The sequence below is a fragment of the Protopterus annectens genome, chromosome 12.part0 (assembly GCF_019279795.1).
Source record: "Protopterus annectens isolate FY-2018-M chromosome 12.part0, PAN1.0, whole genome shotgun sequence".
Lineage (NCBI taxonomy): Eukaryota > Metazoa > Chordata > Ceratodontiformes > Protopteridae > Protopterus > Protopterus annectens.
The window spans coordinates 287,985,658-288,000,264 of NC_056746.1; the positions used below are offsets into that span (position 1 = coordinate 287,985,658).

The 14,607-nt window shown below is 44.6% G+C and overlaps 1 protein-coding gene across 1 annotated transcript in view; it reads right to left on the reverse strand.

Moving 5' to 3' along the window:
* RAB40C (RAB40C, member RAS oncogene family) overlaps window positions 1-14,607 on the reverse strand; it is a gene marked incomplete in the record, with an annotated part of 334,993 nt that overhangs the window by 171,437 nt on the left and 148,949 nt on the right. The window contains 1 exon segment of the mRNA XM_044089349.1: window positions 8,564-8,641. Coding sequence (XP_043945284.1) covers window positions 8,564-8,641 — 78 coding nt within the window.

The following is a 14,607-nucleotide window of genomic DNA, read 5'->3' on the forward strand; positions in this document are numbered from 1 at the left end:
TAAGGCCTGCTGAACTGCAATCAACTCTTAGACTTATATGCAGGTGCATTTGCTGGCATTCCAACGTCCCTGTATGCATCTGCCATCCAAGTGTGCTCCCCAGGTGCAGTCCGATGCGTCTAGTCCGAACTTGAGTGGCAAGAGGTGTCCAAAAAGGCATGCCTTTGTTTTGCAGTTGCTCACCATAGAAACTATGTCTGCAGAGATGGAAGCAGAGAAATCATTATATCCAGGTCCTCGAGTGTTGACACCAAAATGTTCTTGAGGTACCATTGCAGTTTCCGCATATGTAGTCTTGAATATGGAATCATGCGAATACAAGATGCCATGAATCCCAGAGCTTGCAGGTACTTCCTTGCAGGGAGCTGGGACAGGCTTGCCAAGTCCTTGAAGTAAACTGAAAGTTGTCTGCTTCTCCTGGGTGAGATCATCAGGGCGGCTGTGTTCAGACTCACTCCCAGGAATGTTACCTCCTTGGAAGGTACCATTTTCGATTTTTCCACATTGAGAGTGCAACTCAGGGAAAAGAGAAGAGTCTTTACGAATTCCAGATCCTTTAATAGCTGTTCTTGAGAACTTGCTTGAATCAGACAGTAGTCCAAGCAGGGGTAAATCTGAATTTTGTTCTGCCTGAAAAAAAAAGCAATGACTGGGGCCAGGCACTGTGAAAACTCTGGGAGCAGTAGATAAGCCAAAGGGCAGCGCAGAGATGTTGCTCGCCCACTCTGAAATGAAGGTACTGCCTGCAACTTTCCCTGAAAGGAATGTGCTGACAGGCCTCTGAGATCCAGGGTTACCAGCCAGGAATTTCTAGAAGTGGTAGCAACTGATGTAGAGTGAGCATTTTGAACTTTGGAATTACTAGAAAAAGAGTTCAGAATGGAAAGATCCAGGATAGGACGCCAGCTGCCTTCTTTTTCTGGAACTAGGAAATGCCTGGAATAAAAGCCCTGGCCTACTTGCTGAGCAGGGACTGATTCTATTGCTCCCAGATGAGACAGACAAAATTTGTTTTTCTACTTCTGCCCTTTGGTTTGGAGGAACGTCAGGGAATCCCTTGGGAGCTGGAAAGGTGCAGAAAAAAAAACTTGTACCCTAGGGACACTGTTCTGAGCACCCATTTGTCGTCTGTGATAGTGGCCTCAGACATCCGCAAAAAGGGCCAAACTTCGCCCTAAAGAACTCTCCCGGCAAGCAAGAACAGGCAGAAGTTGTAAAAAGTCATCGAGAGTGTTTTGATTGAGATGCAGGCTTGGAGCTTCCCCCTTTAGAAGTGGAAGCTCAACACCTAGAACTTTGAGAGGTAGCCCCCCCTGCCCCCTAGAAGATTTGTAACCTCTAGTCCTGGAACGGTCCTGTCTGCTGGTATCAGGAAAGGTCCAACTCTTGAAAGGGTAATTCCTGCTAAAGCGAGGGGATTGAACTTGCAGAAAATCATTAACAATTTGCATGGACTTGGCCTTACTCCATCTTCTCCAGTACATCCTCTCTGCTTTGCTGCCAAAAAGACTGTCTTTATGCAAAGGTACATCCAAAAGCTTAGCCTAACAGGTTGTGGAAGAGGTTGTTCTCTGAGCCAAGTGTGCCTTCTAATAACAGATCCTGTAGCCATAGCCCTGCTGGAGGCCCCAAGGATGTCAAAACCACAATGCAAAGAATGCTTACTGACCAGACTGGCTGAATTCAGTAAATCCTGCACGTCTTTACTCTCTGCCAAAAGAGGTACACTTGCTATTCTAGCCTAAATAGCCTCCAAGGTGTGCTGCTGGTACTTCAGCATATGAAAGACAATTGGTAGCCCTAATAGCTAGGGTGGCAGAGGTATAAAACCTTCTTGCCCCACCTATCTAGGTTCGTAGACTGTCAGAGGAAACAGGATTCCTAGTAACAGTGGCCTTAACTCCTTTGGGGCCCAGAGAAATAACCTCTGGATCAGCCAACGGATTCCTGAAAATAAACAGATGAGAATCAGAGACTCTGTAGTACCTGTCAGGTTTCCTGGGAGCAGGAGGAACCGAATTTGGAGACCAGGAATTTTCCAGAAAACCATCAACAACTTCCAACACATGAGGAATAGCAAGAGGCCTATGCAGAGGTAAATCCAGAAATTCCCTAATCCATTTCTTGGTTTGGGGATAAAGAGAAATCCTCTGGAGGAGAGGCCGAAGGGATGCAACTCCTCTGCATCTGAATCCTCAAAAGGAGAAAAAGCCTGAGAAAATTCCTCTTCATCAGCAGAAATGATGGAAGAATCAGAACCTGAGCAGGACAAAGCCTTAAGGGAAACATTCCTATCCTTTTAGGAGGAGAAGGCTGAGAACCCCTAATAAGAGTCAACAAATCATTAGCCATTTTAACCATTTGGGATTGAGGGGAACGAGAAGAAGCTGGAGCCTGCCTTTTCAAAGGCTTACAAATGAAAGATTTACCTGCAAGCCTGAAGGATACGGGAGGCCTGGCAACCGCCAAAGTGTAGCAGAGGTTGAAGGAAGAAGTTTGCTGTCAGAAAGCAAAACTGAGGCCTTTGACACAGCAGTCAGCTTAGCGGCTTCGGCTCCAGCAGAAGAGGCGACCAGCAACAGGTCGGAAGGCAAAACGCAGGCTGAAGGCCTAAGGGACTCTGACTCAATCGAGGCCTGCGGACTGCAGGGACTGCAAAGGCATCTCACTGGCTACAGCCTGACTGACGACCAACTTAACCTCATCAGAGGACTTGGCTTTGAGGCCGCGGTCATTATCCTTATGTTTCTTTGGAACATCTGAAGCCTGAAGACTGGCGGATGCCATACCAATGAACTTAGGCCAAACTCCAAAATGCCTAGCCACAATCTTAGCCCAACGACAGATAGTACGAGGATTAAAGGAGGCACAGAGATCACACTAGGGACCCGTTATGGTCAAGGCCTAAACAAATAATGCAATAGGAATGAAAATCTCTCTGGGGAATCTGCTTTCCACAGGTAAGGTAATTAACTTTTTCTGACATTCGTTAAAGCAAGAAGAGAGGATCCCCAACAAGGTACTTAGCTGTAGTAGACTTCAACTCTTGTAGTCAGAAAACAACAAAGGTAAACTGCTGACCAGCACTCGTGCATGAAAAGCTTCTGCTTCAAGCTCCGCGGCAAGGAAGACCGAGGAAGTGACGTCGGCTGCCTCCTTTTGTATCGGATGCCCTAAAGTCCTTTACAACTGACGGCAGCCATCATTTTTATTTACCTTTGGTATTCTGGCCAACTGAGGGCTACCAGAAGCCGGATAACCCATTTGTTAGGACTGCAACAGTGAAACACGATGAACATCCTTCTTTCCCAATCTTTCCATTGTCCTGCTTTCCTTAATATAGAGAAAAAAGTTTAGTGGTAGGCAGTAATTTGGAAGGCTTATTTCAAGCCAGAGACCACTGAAGGGTCAAGCAAATGGGCACTTGCAAAGAAATTTGCAAATCATGCACTTTCTAGAAACTGTCAGGCTTCTTAGGGGCAGGGGGCTGGAAATCAGGAGCCTGACATGCTGAGGAGAAAGCATCCAGTAATGAAGGTAAAACTGGAAGGACAGCATATAGTGAAGAAGACTCCGTTTGCAGGAGCTCATCTCTCTTTTTCACGTCTGAAACTTGGGAACAGTCTCACTTGAAAGTACTCTATCTTAGCAAAAGTATCCCCAAAAGTAATCTCAATAGAGGATTCTGGACCAATAGATTCCTCTCCAGGAGAGGCATACTCTAGAGGTGACCTAATTTGGATGGAATAGGCCAAAGATTCCTCATCTGAGGAAATGTCTTCAGAGGAATCCTGCTCCCTTGTCCTCTTGTGAGGGGAAGAAGTCCAAGGGGAACAGGAACAGAGACCCCCGAAGGAGGCTTCAGAGGCACAAGGACATTAAGTCCTGGGTGAAATTCTGCCACTCGCTGAGGGTCTCTGGAAGAAGAAACATGCTTTGCCTTTTGCTTTTACTTTAATTGGACATCTACCTTGTGAAAAGTGGAAGGGCCCAATGTCAGCCTACATGTGATTATTGTAGTCATAACTTCCTCTCTCGCTAAAACTTGGGGAACCCCCCTACGGCCTACTTGGGGAACCCCCCCTACGGCCTTCAGTAATAAGTCTTAGTTCCCCCTGACCATTTGAAATGGACATCTGCAGTGCCTCAAAGGACGTGTCTATTATAGGAATCACGGCAGTCTCGGAAGCAGTTCCAGCCAAAGAACACCCAAGAACTGAGTGAACCTCCAGTCTTTCATCAGCCTCAAGAGAGATATTTGATGTAGGAGGTGCAGCAGAAGAGTCCAACCTTGGTTTTTTTGGCCTTTCTCTTCAGTGAAGACAACGTCAGGCCTGAAAGTTCCTTCTACAGTGTCTTCAGCTAAAAGATTAAGATGCTGATTTTCTAAATAAATAGCAAGAGAAGACAGGCAGCTACATGAAGCCTTAGTACAAAGGCCTGACAAATGGTATAAGAGTAGTGATCATGAGTAGGCCCCTAAACTAACACACTGATTATGACCATCTTCCTGGAGAATTTGTCTCCCACACTAGCATTTGGCTTTTCTGGATGACATGAAAAAACCATAGTAAAAAGCACTAAATAAGAAAACCTTAATGGGGCACTTATCTGAATGGCTTGATACATCAGCAAAGAACTCGGGCCAGCAGACAGACTATCAAAAATGGCATTCGGACTGGCAGCAGAGAAGTTTTTAAGATGGGACTTCTAGATTTTGCTTTTATGCCCTACATATGCGAAGAGCATACGTGCGACATATGGCATACCATAGGTAGTAAAGGCTTTGGTATACTTGGCCAGACTTCAGTCCACCCAAGCAGGGAATCCCTCCTGTTAAGAATAGTACAATACAATGGAAGGGCATCTACTGTTATGTTCAGTTTACGCAACTATACTATGCTCATCATTAGATCACTGTAATGGTAGCCCCAAAACATATGGGCCAAATACCAGAGCTTAGAAAAAGTGAGACTAAAGAAGGATCAGAGTCTAGGAATCCCTGGGAGACCGTCCTAGCAAACCATACTCTGGATTTAGAGAAGGAATCCTGTATGTAGTACTTGATAAAGATGCATACAAATGACCAAGTTGCAGCATCTTGCATATTTCTAGAGTCCATCCCTTTCCAAAATGCTATGGAAGTAGCCAGTCTGAAAGTGTCTTGTTTTGGTGAGAAAAACAAAAAGCAACAACACAAGGCAATTGTACAGTCATTAATCATCGCCTCACCCCATTTTCTACAAAGGGTTCAGTTTTGTGTTGACTGTTGCCATCTCTTTACTCAATACTCAATGCCATTCCCCCACCTTCATCAGTCATGCCAGACTGTTGCAGGTGCTCTCGCACAGTTCATTTACCTCTTTGCTGGACACCCACTTTTCCTCTTGCCTTCTTCCTGCCTGTCCAAATCATATTCACTAGATTATCTTCCACTTTCCTGCACATACACCCGAACCACCATAACCTGCACTCTTTGACCTTCTCTGCAAATGAAGCTACTTGGTCTTCTGCTCTGATGTCCTCATTTCATCTGTCCCACAGTGTGCATCCTAATACCTGCCTCAGATACTTCATGTCCATCACTTCTAGATTCCTCAAATGCTCTGCCTACATTGCCCAGTTTCCTGTACCATATGGTAGTAATGGTCACACCACTGTTTGTACATCTTACTTTTCAGCTTCTTTGGAATTCTTCTGTCGTATACTACCCTTGACACACTATGCCAAGTTGGCTACAACCCCTCTGCTTCTAGTTTTGGATCTCCTCATTCATATTTCCTTATCTTCAACCACCCCCCAAGTCTTTGAAGCTGTTAAAGTGTTCCACACTTTTCCCTTTTATCTCAGACCTCAGCTTCTTCTGACCCTTCTCCTACTTGTTGCCATTACAACAGTCTTATCTGCACTCAGATTCATCCCATGTGCCTTCAGTTCTGCATTCCATTTCCCTAGCCTTTACTGATGCTCTTGTTCAGAGTCTGCCTGTAATGCCACATTGTCTGCATACAGAAACTTTGTTGATCTGTCTCCTCCTCCCCATTTGCTAATGTAGTCCATCACCAGTATGAACAGCAGTGGGCTCAGAGGTGAACACTGATGCACACCCACTCCCACTGAGAACACCTCTGAGTCACTATACTTTGTCACTGTGTCCTTTGTACAAAGCCTTCACTAATTCTACCAATGTTTCTGAAACCTCAAACCATCATAGGACTACATAAATCACTTTTTGGCTCCTTGTCATATGCTTTCTCCAAGTCTAGAAATACTCACAGTTGGACTTTTCCTCATCTCTAGCTTTTTTCAACTGTACATCTCATTGTACTGTTCTGAGCAATCATTTATCACCCTCTCCAGAGCTTTCATGCAATATGACAGGAGTTTGATGCCTCTATGCCCCCTTTGTGTTTTTTACACTGGGACTAGTATGTTTATTCTCTAGTCAGCTGGGATACGCCTCTCCCCAATACTGCTAGGAGTACCCTCAGAAACCATTTCTCCCTTAACTCACCAAGCATCTTAATCATATCTGCTGTGATCTCATTGATCCTGCTTTCTCAGACTTAATTTCCCATATTGGTGTTCCTACTTTTTACATGATGCATCCTCTTCTTTCATCATAAGCTGTGTCGGGAGCAGTACAGCTTCTGTGGGGATTTTTTCATTCAGAAGCTGGATAACCACAAACAAATACTGCCCAACCAAAGCAGCATAAGCCTTAAAGAGGACCCTAATTCTTGAATTGGAACCAACTAAAAAATATTTTCTACTTTACCATATATGACTCCCTAACAGCAGGTTCTTTGCCTCTTAATACTTGCTGCAAGTTGCACATGCACAGAAAAAAAGGTGCCTAAAATGGTACTAAAGTTCTATCATCCAAATAATCGACTGAAGTTGAAGGCTAGGGTGTGTAAAACAACACTTGCCTCTGAGTAAGTCCAGTGTGTGAGGAAACTTGTGGTAATTGCCCTTGCCCTTTCTCAAAAGAAGAGCTGGGGGTTCCACAACAATTATCTTTGGGGAGTCTTTCCCTAGTTGTAAGAGGAAAGGGTTGAAAAACATACAAGAACATTCTCATCAATGAGAATGAAAATGCATCTGTCATCCGGGCCTCATGGCAAGGCGTTCTGGAGCAGAATATTTTTACCTGTCTATTGCAGCTGGAGGCGAATAGAATTAGAGGATTGACCCACAGATGGCTCAATTCCTGGGAGACCTCTGGGTGTAACTGCCATTTGTGAACTAGCCAAAAAGGTGACGAAATCTTCAATACTGATTACTTCTAACAGAAAGCTCTCCTGGCAAGGAAAAAAAGGACAGTACCAAAAAAAAAAAAAAAAAGACAAGACTGGCTGCAGACCCCCCTTCTAAAGGTAATCAGCTAGCACACAGGGGACACTTTGGATTTAGCCTAGAATGCTGCTACAACCATTTTCTTCTCCTATAAATGTGGGAAACAGAATATGAAAGACCTGGACCCTCCAAATGAGGAAAGGGCTCACCTCCCACCAGTGAAGGCACCAAGCAGAGTCTTCAATCCCTGGCTAAGGACCATTTCTCAATCACAAGGAAAAATCCAGTTTAAAAAAGTCCAATATGAAAAGAAACAACCTCAGCCATGCCAAACTGCACCAGCACATCTTTACTAACCACATCATCTAATGCATCAAAGACACAGAAAGCTATATGAAAGCACACCTGACAAGCCACAAACAAGATCATGGAAAGGCCACCCCCAACCCCTCTCACTAACAATTCTATTAGAAGGGACTGGGACCTAGACATGCATTATGCATGGCATATAGTCCTGGAACCCAGAAGTGGCAGAAGAATACACCCTTCTTGCACAATTTACCCTGTCAGCTGCCTGAATGGAAACAGAACATGCTCTTTAGAACCAGTGGTAATGCCATGCAACCATGATGGAAGCGTTCTTTTTTTTTTTAAAAAACAGCTTTATTAAATTGAAATAGATAAGAAAACATTATCTTGAGTGATGTACAATTTTGAGTATGAATAATAATGACAATGTAAAAAACACAAATTATTTACCATGACACTTTCCACAAAGACAAGTTAATAAATTGGAAATACTTATAAATATTATTACAATAATATTCAATTATTTGTCTAACAAATCATACTTTCTTCCAAGATGGAAACGTTCTTGAGGTGCTAAAACAAGTCAGACCAATCAGGAGGCAAACAATCAACATCAACTTTCTTTGCAGAGGGAAGGGGGGGGGGGGGCAGCAGCAAAGTAAGAACTGTAGTGTTCCAAGGTAGAAATCCTTAAAGGACAGTGTTAAAGTACAGATGACTGCTAGCTTGACAGCTCCAGATTGCAGGGGAAAAAAGTCTTATGTGATGTCATGGCATGCATCATTACGGCAGTGCATACATCACAGAGCATGCTAAATTTTGGAAAAAAGAAGCTGACTGGAGGAAAGGATAAACCTAATCATGCAACACCCCATTTACCCATGGAGGTTCCTCAATCTTAAAATTTACACGGGACACCCCACAGGCATTACTTTCCTGCCAAACTCACTCTTACCTCATCTATTTCCTTGATCCATCGGTCTATACCATCAAAGGACCAGCGATTTGTGATGTCATATACCAACAGAATTCCCTACACAAAAAACAAAAAAAAAGTGAAACGGCAATGCAGTTGAGACAAAAATATGCATCTTACAAGTGCTAGCAGTCTGTCTACGTTGTGTACACTTACCATAAATGTAGAAGTTAAGAGTGTATTCACTGTTGCAGTAATCACATTTGGGTTATCTGCCTGCAGGTAGCCCTCAGCCGGCCTGAATACCAGAGTCTTCGGATTTCTGCGTCGGATCCTGTCACTTCTTCCATGACATCAGGTTGTCAGGGGTATAAAACATGCAGCTGACACCATTACATCACTTTGTCTTGCCCCAGATGTCAGGTGCCCCCACAACAGGAAGCAATTATATGGTATGGAACACCCCCAGCAAAAAGCAAATACACATGATATAATATATGCCAAACAAGGAGGAAAGGTAAAAGTCAGGGGAGCTGGAGGGAGGGTAACCAGGACTGCAACAGTGAATACAATTGAACATCTACATTTATGGCAAGTGTACACAACTGTACTATGTTCTTCGTGTTTCACTGTTGCAGTCATCACATTTGGGTTGATTCCCAAAGGGTGGAGGTAGTTAAAGAGCATTAGGGCTAGCAATAAGGCCCTGTAAGACTGCTGTGGCAAATCCAACTCTGGATTTAAAAAAGATAGGCAGGTTGTAATGCTTGGTGAAAGTATGTACAGAGCTCCAGGCTGCAGCTTCTAGGATGTCCCTGGTAGTGACTCCTCTGAGAAATGTAGTAGAGGTAGATGCAGCCCTGGTGGAATGTGTTCTTATCCCCTGTGGGGTAGGTTTTCCATGGTGTTTGTAGCAGAAATGGATGCAATGTGCTATCCCTATGGAAATGGTTTGCTTTGAAATGGCCTTCCCCTATGCCTCTGCAGCAAAGCTAACTAGCAGACGGTTAGATTTTCTGATAGTCCTGTTCAAATAAAATCTAAGCTAAGCCTGTGTACGTCTAGAGAATGCAGTATCATTTCCCCTTTATTCTGAGGATTAGGGAAAAAGTAGGCAGATGAATGGGCTGGTTTAGAGCCACACTAGACACCACCTTGGGCATAAAGGATGGATTAGTTCTGAGGGAAACCCTGTCTGCATAGAAGATAATGAAGGGTTTCACTGCCATGAGGGCCCTGCAGTTCAGACGCTCTTCTTGCTGAAGTGATGGCTAGAAGTAAAGCTGTTTTCCAAGAAAGGAATTTCAACTTTGCTGTAGCAGTTGGTTCAAAGGGGGGGGGGGGGTGGAAGAGAGTTTTCCCAATACAAAGTTAAGGTCCCAGGCTGGAGTGGGAGCTCTCGGGGGGGGGGGGTCTTAAATTTTTGTCCCCTCTAAAGGAATTGTTTTAGCAGGGGATGAGAGAAGAGGGGTGGCTCAGTATTATAATGTGCTGATAAGACAGAGGCATGAATCTTAATTGGAGAAAGACAGGCCCTTGTGGAGCATTTCTGTTAAATAATATAGAATATGAAGCACGCTGGGCATCGTTGTGCCCATCCCCTGAGCCTGGCTCCAGGAACAGTATCTTTTCCACTTTTCTGAATAGGATTTTATAAGTACTAGGCCTCCTTGCCTCAAGAATGACATCCAGCACCTGCTTACTGAGGGTTGCTGGAGGTGAAGTCAGGGAATTACGCAGGCTGCAAGGTTCAGGGTTTGAAGCTGAGGGTGCAGAATCTGGCCCGCGTGCTGGGACAGCAGGGAAGGGGTCTGAGGCAGGTGCCAAGGTTGTAGCACTGAGACTGTGCAAAAGGGGGTACCAGTGCTGGCATGGCCAGTCTGGTGCAATCAGAATTGTCCTTGGCTTGTCCTGTTTGATCTTCAGTAGAACCTTTGAGAGGGGAGGGAGAGGGGGAAGGCATAACCTTGAGAGGCTTTCCCAGGTAAAGGACAGGGCATCCACTTTCCAAGCTTGACTGTGGAGAGTTCTGGTGCAGAATTTGTTCAATTGGTAGTTCTGAGGGGAGGCAAACAGGTCTACCGCTGGTGTCCCCCATTTGTTCAAGAGCTTGAATATTTTGGGTTCTAGTTTCCATTCGTGTGGGTCCATGTGATTTCTGCTGGTCGTCTGCCAGTGAATTTAGTTTGCCTGGCAGGAATTGAGCTTGTAGGCTCACTCGGTAAGCTCAAGGGTGTGTTCCACAGAGCCATGGCTAGTCTGCAGAGTGGGTAGGAATGGCTTCCCCCTGCTTGTTTATGTACCACAACTGTGGTGCTGTCTGTCTTTACCAAAGTTGTCCTGGAAGAATAAGGTCTTTGAAAGCTGTCAGAGCATTCTGTACAGCTAACACTTCTTTTTGATTGATACGCAATAAAACAACTTTCCTGGGTGGCATAAGTTATGGAACCTTGCTGGCTAGGCTTACGCAGGCCCTTGGGCCGAAAGCCTAGTACCTACCTATGAACCTATGCAGGTGCATCTGTTTTGGGTTCCATTTGCCCTGAATGCAGTGCCCTGCCATGTGAGCCCCCCATGCATAGTCTGATGCGTTTATTAGGGTTTGGGCTGCAGGGAGTAGAGTGAAAGGGAGTCCCTTGTGGTAGCAGGCCTCTGCCCTTAGACAAGGAATGAAAGAAATCATTGTTTCCAGGTTCCTGAGAATGTTGACACAATAGACTTTTTAGATACCATTGAAGTTTCCTCATATGTATTCTTGCATATGGAATTAACAGAATGCAAGAGGCCATGAACCCCAGGGCTTGCAAGATTTTCCTTGCAGATAGCTGTTTGTTTTTTTGTGGCCAGTAGTTTGAAGTAGGTTGTCAAATGAACTTGTTTCCCTGGAGTGAGGAATGCCATCTGGAAAGTTATGCTCAAGCTTGCTCCCAGGAATACAATCTGTTGGCAGGGTAATAGGTGTGATTTCTTCTCGTTGATGGTGTACCCCAGTGAAGTTAGAAGTCTCTTTACAAATGCCAGGTGCTGTAAGCAAGTCCTGACTCTCTGCCTGAATCAGTCAATCGTCCAAGTACAGGTAAATCTGAATATCTCTCTGCCTGAAAAATGCAATGGCAGGAGCTAGGCACTTTGTGAATACCCTGGGCGCAGTAGATAAGCCAAAGGGAAGTGCAGGGAACTGATAGTGCATGGAGCTTGCCCTGAAGCGTACAAATTTTCTGCAGGATTCCCTTATTGGGATGTGCAGGTGAGCTTCTTTTAAGTCTAGAGTTGCCAGCCAGGCATCCTTGGCTAGCATAGGAAGAAGTGGCTGAGTTAGCATTTTGAATTTTGGAACCACCAGAAAGACGTTGAGAATAGAAAGGTCCAGGACAGGACGCCAAGAGTTTTCTTTTCTGGGAACCAGTAACAGTCTTGAATAAAAACCTTGTCCCCTGTGTTCTGCTGGGACAGGTTGAACAACCCTGATACTGAGGAGAGAAAGCACTTGTTTTTGGGCCTCCGCCCACTGGTTTGGGGGGAGGTCTGGCCATCCACTTGGGGTTGGGAGTGAGTGGAAGTGGAATCTGTATATCCTAGGGAAACTATGTTTAACACACATTTGTCTTGGGTAATGAGTTCCCAGTTTTTTGCATGCAGGGCGAGCTTTCCCCCTAAGGGAGCAAGTAGTTGAGCAAGGCTTGGTTGAGTCAAGGATAAGTCATTATGCCATTTTTCCATTGGGGGTCGCTTACTACTCCCTGCTTTGGAAGTGGGGGTCCCCCACTACTTAGATCTGTGCATAGCCTGAGACTGAAGTCTTGGTGGTCTGCTGCTCCTGGGTTTGGACTGAAGGCCTGGAATGGACCAGTTCTTTGAAGGCCAATGCCTACTGAATCTAGGTGGCTATACTTGTAAGAAATCTAACAGTTTGCATAGATTTAGCTTTTTCCTCCATCCTTTTGAGGACTACTTCTGCTTCGTTGCCAAAAAGGCACTTTTGGTATAAGGGTGCATCCAGTAATTTAGCTTTAACATGATCTGGCAAGTTTTGTTCCTTAAGCCAAGCATGCCTTCTAAGTACAGACCCAGTGACAGCAGTCCTGCAAGATGCTTCTAAAGCATCAAAACCACATTGCAAAGTATGTTTACCTACTTGGTCAGCAGAATGCATTAACTCTTGTAAATTTTTGTGTTCAGCACAGTCAGGAATCAACATCATTTTCTGTTTAATTAATCCCATAATCTACTGCTGATACTTTAACATATGAAACTGGCAATTTAAAGCCATAATGGTCAAAGTAGCAGAATCTGTCTAAATCTCTAGAATCCCTATCAGAAGGGGTAGGATTTCTAGCAGTAGTAGCCTTAATGCCTTTTGGTCCTTGGGAAATGGTCTCTGGATCCGCAGTAGGATTCTTAAAAAGGAATTTGTGAGTCAGGTACTCTGTAGAACCAGTCAGGTTTCCTGGGAGCTGGAGGCAGTGTGTCTGGGGTAAGGTTGGATTCCAAGAACACATCTACAATCTCCAGAACAGGAGTGACAGCTAGAGGTCTGTGTTGAGGCAGGTTTAAAAATTCCCCAAGTCTCTTTTTGGACTGAGAATAGTCCTGGCTTTCCCAGCGGAAATGCTCCCTAAGGGTATGCAAGGTTTCATCAAAGAAAAATCTTCTGGAGGGGAAGCAGACAGAATGGAATTCTCTGCACCAGAATCCTCATAAGTAGATAAGGGTAAATCCTGGTAGTCAGACGGAACAGAGATATCAGATTCCTGATTAGAAAAATCAGAAAGAAAATCAGTTTTAGGTCTCTTGGAGGGGGAAGGATGGCTTCCCCTAATTAAGGTAATAAGGTCTTCAGCCATTCTAATCATTTGTTTTTGAGGCATATGGGCCTGAAAATGCCCTTTGGTCATCTTTTTTAGATTTGGTGCAAGGTTTAGGCCAGAGGAATTCAGTACTCTTAGCTTGAAACGAAGTAGTCTGGTTGATATGAAAATTAGTGGGCCTGAATACACCCTCAGAAGCCACTGCCTGCACAGTGGCTCGGACCCCTCCAAGGTAGAGACATCCGCAGGTTACATAGTCAAAGAAGCATCTCGCGGCATACCAGACTCCGAATGGGTCTCAGTAGAGGCATGTGAATCTGTAGTCGTGGGTATCCCGAGCTGTGAAAGTGCCTCAGAGTACCGGCGGACTGGCGACTAGCTTATCGGAAGAGTCATCGGCAGTTTTGGACCTATGCGGTCTGTCTTTATCCTTACGTTTTTCGGTAGCCTGATGGCTTAAAGCCATTTCGGAGTACGGAGATAGAGAACGAAAGTATTTAGCTAAAAAAAATAGCCAGATGACCAACAGTTCGGGCATTGAACAAAGCACAAAACCAACAGTGAGGGACGTCGTGATCTGGGCCTACACAGGTGACGCAGTAAGAATGAAAATCTCTGAGGTATTTGCTTTCCACAGGCAAGACTTTTTCCTGACGTCTGTTACAGCAAGAAAAAAAGGATACCCAATGGGGTAATCTTTTTGAAGACTTCAGGTCTGAAACACGAAAATGCAAATTTCAAGAGTCTGACTACCGGCACTTGTGAACTGCTTCTGCTTTGGGCACGGCAAGAAAGACTGATGTAATGGCATCGGCTGCATGTTTTATACCCCTGATGACCTGATGTTATGGAAGAAGCGACAGCATCCGATGGAGAAATCCAAGGACTCTGGTATTCAGGCCAGCTGAGATCTACCTGCAGGAAGATAACCCAAATGTGATGACTGCAACAGTGAAACACGAAGAACATCTGAAACCACAACACAAACAAACTGTTTAATCAGAGTCTAATAGACTATACCATCTCTCTCTCTCTCACCAGAAATAAAGTGTTTAGGAAGCTTAAAACATCCAATACTTTTTGGTCACATCACCACGCAGTCTGCTGCTATAGCTGAAACACCATATGCTTCCTTTACAAATTTTACTTTTTTCTCCTGCTGAAGGTCCTGCTGAAGGCAGTAAATACCGTAGTTCTTTTATTCAACTGTGTGAGTGTACAGATTTAAAAATATGGGTACACTACTGTCTGCCTTCAAAGCAGTTATGTACTTCT